The sequence below is a fragment of the Thamnophis elegans genome, chromosome 8 (assembly GCF_009769535.1).
Source record: "Thamnophis elegans isolate rThaEle1 chromosome 8, rThaEle1.pri, whole genome shotgun sequence".
In the NCBI taxonomy this organism is placed as follows: domain Eukaryota; kingdom Metazoa; phylum Chordata; class Lepidosauria; order Squamata; family Colubridae; genus Thamnophis; species Thamnophis elegans.
The window spans coordinates 46785710-46795917 of NC_045548.1; the positions used below are offsets into that span (position 1 = coordinate 46785710).

The 10208-nt window shown below is 37.5% G+C and overlaps 1 protein-coding gene across 1 annotated transcript in view; it reads left to right on the plus strand.

Moving 5' to 3' along the window:
- Positions 1-9720, plus strand: part of CRISPLD1 (cysteine rich secretory protein LCCL domain containing 1) — a 91445-nt gene extending 81725 nt beyond the window's left edge. Inside the window, exons 7-15 of the mRNA XM_032222216.1 lie at positions 779-934; positions 1037-1097; positions 1202-1268; positions 1641-1771; positions 4861-4904; positions 4987-5059; positions 5607-5682; positions 7233-7363; positions 9669-9720. Coding sequence (XP_032078107.1) covers positions 779-934; positions 1037-1097; positions 1202-1268; positions 1641-1771; positions 4861-4904; positions 4987-5059; positions 5607-5682; positions 7233-7363; positions 9669-9720 — 791 coding nt within the window. The remainder of the gene's footprint in view (positions 1-778; positions 935-1036; positions 1098-1201; positions 1269-1640; positions 1772-4860; positions 4905-4986; positions 5060-5606; positions 5683-7232; positions 7364-9668) is intronic.
- Positions 9721-10208: the final 488 nt, after the last annotated feature.

Consider the following 10208-nt stretch of genomic DNA (forward strand, 5'->3'; position numbering starts at 1 on the left):
GTTAATCAAACAACAAATATATCATCCAGTTAAACAGATTCCTGTTTTGTTAATGTGGCTGAATTTAGTAATTTAAACATAAATGCTTTTGTAAACAATTTTGCAAATTATCTCTATATTCCCATCTTGTCAGAACCTCCATGATTTATATACATTCATTAAGAAAACTCTTAGGTTTTTCTTTCTCAATGCAACCAAAGTTCATTTCACAAATTAAGAACAATACATTTTGTATATGAAATTTGACGTATATATATTCATTAGAACTTTGATAGAGATTCTGAACCACTCAAATGATGTCATATGTCTATATTTGTCATTATGATGCAGCTTGTATAGTGTTTTTATATGGAATACTAAGAAAAGAACTGATAATTTCAGTTGTTTTTCTAGTACTGTACTTTAAATTCTGTATATTGTTTTTTGTGTATATCATTCACTTAGTGCCATGACTAGATAATCTCAGCTCATTAACAATGGCTGGTAGTAAAACAATCCCAAGCCAACCAGTATTAAAACCCATTGATTTCAGTGGATTTAGGCACAGTGGGATCAAGAAGCACTTAAGCCTGTAATCCTTTAAGTAAGTTCCTAGGAGTAAATTCCACTGAATACAGTAGAGTTTATTTCCAAGGAAATATGCACAGGATTATTCCCTGGCCTTATCATGTCTAGCAAAGATTAAACATGCCATATTTATGCCATTCTTAATTATAACTATTGAATGAATCCATTGTAAAAAAAAAATAGCACTTATTCCTTTCAATTGCTTTACCAGAAGGTTCAGAAAGGCATTACTTTCCAGAGATAGAAACCAATGAAGTTGAACGACATCAGTTACATGTTCAGAATACATTAGAAAACCAAGTGCAACTACAAGCATCTCCCCGTGATGATAGTGAAAGAAATGAAGTCATAAGCAAACAACAGATGTGTAAGGAAATTTCATTCATAACATGATTTTGTTGTTGTTGTTAATTGATTCACCAAACTGTCCTGAAACACTGCGGTAACATCAGCTGCTTTCCTCCTTCAGCTCAAATTGTTTCCTGTGAACTACGGTTAAGGGACCAGTGCAAAGGAACAACATGTAATAGGTAAGGTGTCTTTTCATGGTTATCCATCAATTCTGGTATTGTGTGTATTTCATCTAATTTTTTTTATTTTCTATAGTTCTCAAGTTGTTTTTTTAATTCTTTAGGTATGAATGTCCTTCTGGATGTTTGGACAGCAGCGCCAAAGTTGTGGGAAGTGTCTATTATGACATGGTACAGATATTGTAATTTACTAGGAAATTTAATTAACATGTTACACTTGACAAAGTGTTTGCTCAGTAAAATGGCATTAACTTGTTAATTTTGGCAGGAATTTGAGGTTTCTCTTATCTTTATTAGTTTTTACTCAATGTATTGAAAACCTGGGCACCAAATGTCTAAAATGACCCATACATACTGTAGAATCATACTGTTATACTAATTTTTACATAATTTGTTAGCTCATCTCTCTCAATATGGAATTAATGGTGAACTTTTCATAGTTCCAAATTTAATAAAACACAAAATATTATTTCTAATAGAAGTATGTATAAAAATAATGGTTTGATTGAACAGTTTCTGTTTTTCTTTTTCTTTTCTTCCTAGCAATCAAGCATCTGTAGAGCTGCAATACATTATGGTATCCTAGATAATGATGGTGGATGGGTTGATGTTACTAGACTAGGAAGAAGAAATTACTTTATAAAGTCCCAAAGAAATGGAGTCCAGTCAGTTGGGTAAATAAAAATGAAATGTTCTCTCACAAATTGGTTCTCAAGTTTTCAATATAATATAAATAAATTTAGGGACTTATTTATAAATAATTACAAAACATTTAATAGTATATATGTTCAGAAGTGGTCATTAATTAATGTTGTGCTGCATGATGATATAAGAGCTATGAAAGTTTGTCTGAAGTCATCTCCATTGGTTGTCTATGGTCTTTCTATTATCTGTATTAGTTCTACTAGTCTTCATAATATCTCTGTGACTTATTTGATTAAGGTATTTTAATTATATATTTGAGCTAGTTGACCACGTTAGATATTATTACTGTTTTGAGTCAATTTAGTAATATAAGAAAGACAAACTTAATTCATACTAAGTAAATGCAGCTCCCCAAGATCCACTTTTCAACCCTGACAGCACTAAGATCATGCTCTCAGCAGTATATGCTGCGTACTGAAGCCAGCCAGGTCCATTCCTGCCATTAGAACAGAGCCAGCTCCTGATTGGCTGATCGTCTGACAGCAGGCTATAAAAGGAATTGTCAGATGGAGATAGTTAATTCTGTTACTATTACTGTTAGGTTGAGGTCAAGACACCAGGTTATTTAATTGTTGCAGTTGTGAATATTGCAAAGATAACTGTCTGCCTGTTTGAGACACCCACACATGTTGAGTATTGAACAATTGGTGACCCTATCTTTATAAATTAACGAAGCTAAGTCTTTATGCGTTCTTCCAAATTTACAGTCCCACCCCCAAAAAGTAAACATTTCTGTTATCCTAGGCCAACAGAGGTTATCGTGTTTCTCCAAAATTATGACATGTCCTGATAATAGGCCATGCCACATTTTTCTGGTAGGCAAAATATAAGCCCTCCCCCGCAAATAAGCCCCCTGGAAAACCCCTACCTCGGCCAGGCAGAGCACCACTCACCAGCCTAGAGGTCCTGAAGGTGCCAAAGCCACAGGAACCAGGGGGGGGGGAGACAAAGGTGATCCGTTTGCTTAGCACCTTCGGGATCCACTAGGTTGGTGAGTGGCTCTGTGCCCAGCTGAGAGGGGAGGGTTTGCCGGGCAGCTGCTCTCTTCGAGCGGGCTCCCAAAGAGCGGGTACAGCCTCGTGGGCAAATGCTGTGTTGCGCTGTCGCAGCAGCGCAACACAGAAGTCATGAAGCAACCATAACTCATGAGGAGCCCACCCAACAAATCTCCTTTGTTGGCACAGTGCCATTCACTGACCTAGGGTATCGCCAAGCTGCGTGTGTGCCTATTTGCCGCTGCCCCGGCTCCCGCGGCTTGCTGCCTTCAAAATGGCAGTGAATGGCGCTCTGCCGGCAGCTGGCCCACAACCATTGAGCGTACGCCCAGAGCGGCCACTGCCAGAAGACTCAGTTTGGAAGCCGCAGAAAAAGCCATGTGGTGGCGGCAGCAGCAGAGGTCCCCTGGCTCTGTGGAGAGAGCTGGGCCAAGGCATCATAAGGCTGGGAGGAGGCTGCGAGCGAACAGCGGAACAGCCACTCGTGCAACTCCCCTTTCCAGCTGTGCAGAGCTCCATTTACTGCCATTTCGAAGGCGCCAGGCGAACAGGCGCTCACACAGCTTGGCGATACTCTTGGTCAGTGAATGGTGCTGTGCCCGGCTGGAAAGAGGGTTTGTCGGGTGGCTGCTCATGAGTGTTGTCCCTTCATGGCTGCTGTGTGCACTGCTATAATAGGCAACACAGCCATTCGCCCATCAGGCTGTGCTCGGCTCTTTGGGAGCCCACTTGCAAGAGAGCACCTGCCCAGTAACTCCAAACAATAAACCTTCTCCTCATAATAGGCCCAAGCCATATTTTGTGTGTAAAAAGAAAATAAGATCTTGTCTTATTTACGTGCAAACAGGATACACTTTCCTGATGTAGATTACAGATGGCTAAAGTGATGGCGAGTGATGAACTTTGAGTGTTCAAAATTATGTGTATAGGAAAAAATGCATGTTTATTGCACAAATGCATGCTTGTTGCACTATACAGCAATCTATGTAGACCGTGGCATGAAAACATTTCCCATTCATGTTTAGGCTGCGTACACATGATATAAATGCAGTGATTGTAGATTATTTCTTATGATAGCTATTGTGCAATAGTAATAGTATAAATACAAAGCTTTATGCTGAAAAAAAATTACACTATACGAGATGGGCAATACATATATACATGCATATTTACATACCGTATTTTTCGGATATAAGATGCACCCCTACCTATAAGACGCACCTAAATTTAGAAGAGGGGGGGGTTGACCTGGGGCCTCATTTTTGGCCTTTTCTCCAGCCTTTTTCAGCCCCTTTTCTTCCCATTTGCAAGGCTTCTCTGGGCTCATTTTTGAGGCTTTTCTTGGCCTGTTTTTGAGGGGGTTTGGGTTTGTTTTAAGACTTTATTTGGCCAATTTCTTGGGGAGGAAAATGGCCCCAAAAAAGTCTGATACACAGGTCGAGAAAAGCCTTCAAAATGGGCCAAAAAGTCTCCAAAACAGGCTGAAAAAGGCTTCAAAAAACAGCAGAAAAGTCTCAAAAACAGGCTGAAAAAGCCTCAAAAATGGGCTGAAAAAAGCCTACAAAACGGGCTGAAAAAGCCCCAAAAAGACCTCTAAAACAGACCGAAAAAAAGCCTTGAAAATCGGCCAAGAAAAGCATCGAAAATGGGCTGAAAAAAGCTTCAAAAATGGGCCAAACCCCCCCTCCAAAACAGGCTGAAAAAAGCCTCCAAGATGGGTCTGAAAAGGGTGTGTGGATGCCAAAAAATAGCCAATGGGTAGGCGGGGCTTCAGCAATTTTCGGTCTATAAGATGCACAGACATTTTCACCCCCCTTTGGAAGACAAAAACATGTGTTTTATAGTCCGAAAATACGGTAGACACATATCCTTAGATCATAATTCAGTTCTCCCAGTTTTCTGTTCAAATTGTGTATGAAGTTTTATTGAATGTGTATAGCCCTATTAAATAATTATTCTCACTTTTGTATTTTTTGTTTCTCTTATTTCCTTGTCAAAAATATTGTAGAGGATTATATAATAATGATATTACTTCTAATAACAATAGTCTGTTTTTGCCCTAGGAAATATCAATCGGCTAATTCATTCACTGTCTCTAAAGTAACAGGTATGGATTTATTTTTATGATATAACATTAATATTGATGAATCTCTTTATAGCAAATAACTGTGTGCATTTTTTAATTTCAGTACAAGCTGTCACTTGTGAAACTACAGTAGAACAGTTATGTCCATTTTATAGGCCAGCCACACATTGCCCAAGGTAAACCTTTTCATTATTGTGCCCATCCTGTGAAAAGTGCTTGTAACTAATCACACAATAATGCTAAGCATTCAGTGTGATTATCGATTTTTTTCAGAAACATTAAACTTTTGTCATATTTTGAATGTCAAACTGCTAAGATGCAAAGACTGCTATACTTTATGAGTATAATACAAGACATTAAACTGTTCAATCTCTATTCTACAATAAGATTTTCCCATTAATTGCAAAGATCCACTGTACTTATGTGCATCAGTGCATATACAGTACTAAAAGCTGATAGCAAAGCAAGATTTGTTGGAAAATCTTCAAGCATCCCATGGCATGCTCTACTGAATTGATATCCCTGACAGAAACTGTCAGGGATATTTTAATACGAATTCCTGTTCTTAGTAGAGTATTTGACTTGATAGTAGAACTGGTTTCTGTGGTTCTGTTTTTCTATAATATTTCATTGTTTACATTCAATGCAATAACATTTGTCTTTATGTTATTATAGTATACATGTAGAATCCTTAATCTTCATCATTCCTCTCAATTTTTAAAGGGTCCACTGTCCTCACAATTGTATGCAGGCAAATCCACATTATGCCCGAGTGATTGGAACTATAATTTATTCTGATGTAAGTATGATAACGTGTTTTCCTCTGGAATACGATTTAAAAAACTTAAAATATATGGTCATCAAATAAATAAAATAATATAAAAAACAACAATTCCCACTCTTCTCAGAAAATGGAAACCACACTAAAGTGGAAGAAACAGTATGGCACATATATAAATCTTTTTGTAATTTAAGAAAAGAGATGCCATTTTGAACATCAATATTTATATCCAATGGCATATATCTATTTATACATTTTGGGAGAGATGTATAAATACTGAAGGTATTGTATGAGATATTAAAATGTTGTATAATTTTCCAGTTTCCTCAAAATCTTTCAATCACAGTGAATAAGGCATCTTCTCATTGATGAGAGCATTTGTATTCAAAATGCTGATAGCTCTCAAATCTTTGGCTAGCTGAGTTTGGAGAATTTGGGGAAGATTATTTTCCTTCCAAGCATAATTTTATACTCATGGGATCTATATTCAGATAGTCTTAAACTTACAACCATTCATTTAGTGACTGTTCAGAGTTATACCAGTACTGAAAAAAGTTACTTACAACTGGTAGTCCCACTTTCAACTATCACAGCATCCTCATGGTCACATGATCAAAATCCAGGTGTTTTGCAGTTGACATATATTTGTGATGGTTGCAGCATTCTGGGATCACATGAATGCCATTCATGACCTTCCCAGCCATACTCTCCCATTGCAGGGGTGTCAAATTCAAGGTCTGGGGGCTGGATCTGGCCGTGGGGGGGCCAGTGGTGAGTTCCGGATTCCATTCCAACCGGTACAGTTGGAACGGCCCTGGCGTCACCTACATGGACACGTGCAGTGCACATGCACACGTGTGCAGTGCACGCATGCATTGTAGCATCAAATGACGCTTCCACAAGCCTCCGTGACACTCCAGCTGCTCAGTGGAGCGTCGCGCAGGCACTGTATGTGCCATGCGTATTCATGGAAGTACCGACAGCTTTAAAACACAGTAAGGAGCGTGGGTGGGTAGGCCCTCCAGAGCACTGTACCGGAACAGTATCCGGTGTTGCGGGCAGGCTCCGGTATCCCAGTACCGGGGCGTACCACCTGCAAACCACAACTGGATCTGGTCCACAGGGCAGCCCTGGAAACAGCAAAGGACTTGGCCGTGGTGCCTCTACCATTAAAAAAAGGACTCGGGAGGACCATCTTCCCAAGATCCATTTTTACTGGCAGAGGTTGCAGGATCTCTGTTTTCACTGGTAGATGGTTGCATGAGCTCCATTTTCATTGGTAGAGGGTTCAGGAAGCTGTCGCAGCCAAAAACAGAGCTTGGGAGTCCATTTTTGCTGGCAGAGCACTCAGGCCACTACAGATGCCCCCAACATGAGTGATGTCGAACTTGCCTCATCTACCCTGGCCACAACCCTGATGTGATCCTCAGTGAAATTGAGTTTGACACCCCTGTCCTATTGCTGTAGGAGTGGACATTAGGGAAAACAGGATACTGTATAAATTCAGTTAATAATTTGTCAATGTTACTTTCTAATATGAGAATTATTCTATTTTCTATTTCCTTCAGATGTCTAGTATCTGCCGAACAGCAGTACATGCTGGAGTAATTCGCAATGAAGGTGGCTTTGTTGATGTCATGCCAGTGGATAAGAGAAGAATGTACACTGCTTCATTTCAAAATGGCATTTCTTCAGAAAGGTACAAAGCCTTTATAGTACACCTGATACTTTTTATTGAATTACTGGAGAAGGTATTAGTAATAGCAATATTACTTAGACTTATATACTGCTTCACAGTGCTTTTTACAGCTCTCTCTAAGCGATTTACAGAGTCAGCATATTGCCCCAACAATCTGGGTCCTCATTTTACTGACCTCAGAAGGATGGAAGAATGAGTCAACCTTGAGCCGGTGGGACTTGAACTACCGAACTGCCGAACTTCAATTAGCAGTCAGCAGAAGTAGCCTGCCCTACTGCACTCTAACCACTGCGCCACCATGGCTCTATAAAGCCTATAAAGGAGATAATATTCCTTTATTATCTATTTTTAAAATTTGATTCAATTGTGTCTGATTCTCGGAGACTGCCTGGATCAACGCTGCAGTTTTCTTGACAAGGTTTTTCAGAAGTGCTTTCCATTGCCTTCTTTCTAAATGACTGGATGAAATTCACCTAGTTAGCTTTGTGCCCAAGACAGGACTAGAATTTATAGTCTCACAGTTTCTAGTTTGATGCCTTAATCACTACATCAAACTGGCTCTCACTCCATTATCTTACCAATTTTTTTTTTGTGTCATATCCGTCATCGAACATTGGCGATCATGTTGGCAATTCTATCAATCCACAGTTAAGAATAATGTTAATTATTATCATCCCATCAGCCTATGTTGCCAAATTAGCAAGTTCTACATGAAACCTTTCTGTTATAAATTTGAAAATGTGATGATCCAGAAGAAAGGTAAACTGCAGAACAAGTAGGCTTTCTTCCGGGCTATTCATGTGTTTATCAGTATGTAATCCCAGACTACCCAGTTCAGAAGTTGTTCAGTTTCCTAAGAACCCTCAGTTTATTTGGAGGTGCTTTTTGACTCTTCTGAGAAAGATTGTGGCAGATGCCACCTGCTTCATTCACTAAACAGCTGATAATGTTACTCAAAAATACTTTCATGCTGAATCCTAAAAGAAGTAAAGCAGCTGCATTTTTCCTGTTATTGTTTAATACAATATTTGCAATAATGGCATAATATTAGCCCTTTACAAAATCACATTTCATTCTCTAGTTTTCACCCGTCTTTATACACAGATAATGTAGCTAACCTTTACCAAGTCAGTCTGCATGGGCACTAGCATGTTTCTGCCTTAGAAGAACATTAGAAATCAACTACAATAAAAGCTACAAAGTTTTAATTAGTTAATTTACTCATTTAAAATTAGCTAATTTACTTAAAACTGTTTTTTGATTATTCTCATAACTGAAACATTAATTACAGTCAGTCAAGTTAGTTAAGGACTTCAAGAATATAGCTATTTATGTACCATCAACTACCTCTAGATTCAACAATTACCAAACTCACAATACAAGCATTAAAAAAAATCTTTATATATTTGTAAAACATAAAGGCAATTAATATGTGTCTGCAGCAGTCAGACTATTTAATTAAGAATTTGAATTTCCTAATGTGCAGCTCCCAAATCTGCCAATGTGTCTTGGAAATCATTCAGTCTAAATTTCTGAAAGCCATCTTGTATCTTTCAATTGACAATGAATGTAGTTCTCTGGGTGGAGTATGGTTTTGTTCCTGCTAATACCCTGCTGATTTAAATTCTAGCTGAAACAAATATTTGATGGCAAGTCTTTGGTGATATTCACTTTTTGGCCAATTACATTCAGATTATGGGCTGTCTCCTTCAGATATATTCTCACTGCAAACTCTAACAAAGCTCAACTTGAAAATTCTACATTTAGGTATCCAAAAAGATAGATTCCAAACTTTATACTTCCATTCTGGAATTCTTGTAAATGTCCCTCCATCACACCTATATATTTTTATGGTATTGTCTATTTGCTAAAAGAAACACATTTAAATAGGAATGAATCAATACCTTGCCTTCAGTGGCAATGGTGTGAAGGTACTGTAATATTCCTTGGTAAGACTGTCTCAGAGTCTGTTCAGAACTGAAGTTGATTTTGTGACATATCAAAACTAGATCTTGAGCTCACTACACTTCTTCTTAGAGTAGTAATTATAGATGGGCTTTTCAGTCAATGAAATTTATAGAAAGGCCATTTCTAGTTAGTGAAAAAAATAACTATTGCTTTGCCATTAGATATACAGTAAATTAACTTGTAATCTGAACATGCTGTCCAAATATTTATAGGTCATCCTTCTAGTAATGACATTAGTAATAAATATGTAAATGTAATAGAGATTCATATGTAAAATGAGAACAAATGATAAGATTAAGTTCTTTCAAACCATCCGTTCTTTATTTTTCTTTTACAGTTTACAGAATCCTCCAGGAAGCAAAGCATTCAGAGTATTTGCAGTGGTTTGAAGACAAGAAAATGGTTTCTATAATATCAAATGCAAATTTTTACAAGAAACAAAATTGATTTTGATGTGCTTCAAGTTTGTATAGTAGTGTAATATGGTTGTACAGAAGATATATACTATTTGGTGATTAGAAGAGTGTTAAACTACATGAGAATCTTAATGAAGAACAATTTAAAATGTTAAACATTGAAAATTGCATTTGAGAAGTGATGATGATGGAAAAGTATATTAATCCTGTGTTAAATATTGCTATATTTTCTTAGCATTTATTTCTATGCGGTGCATTCAAAACTCATAACCGTTCCACATTTTTAAAAACAACAACAGACTACATTATTAGTACGGTTGGGTTTTATATATGCCACTAATATTAACTGGAAAACTATAGGTATAGTAAAACCTATAACTCTTGTATATAGAATGTTCCATTGTTAAAAAAAAAACCACAGTCTTTGAAGCAAAGTATATAAAAGCTTATAAAAAGATTAG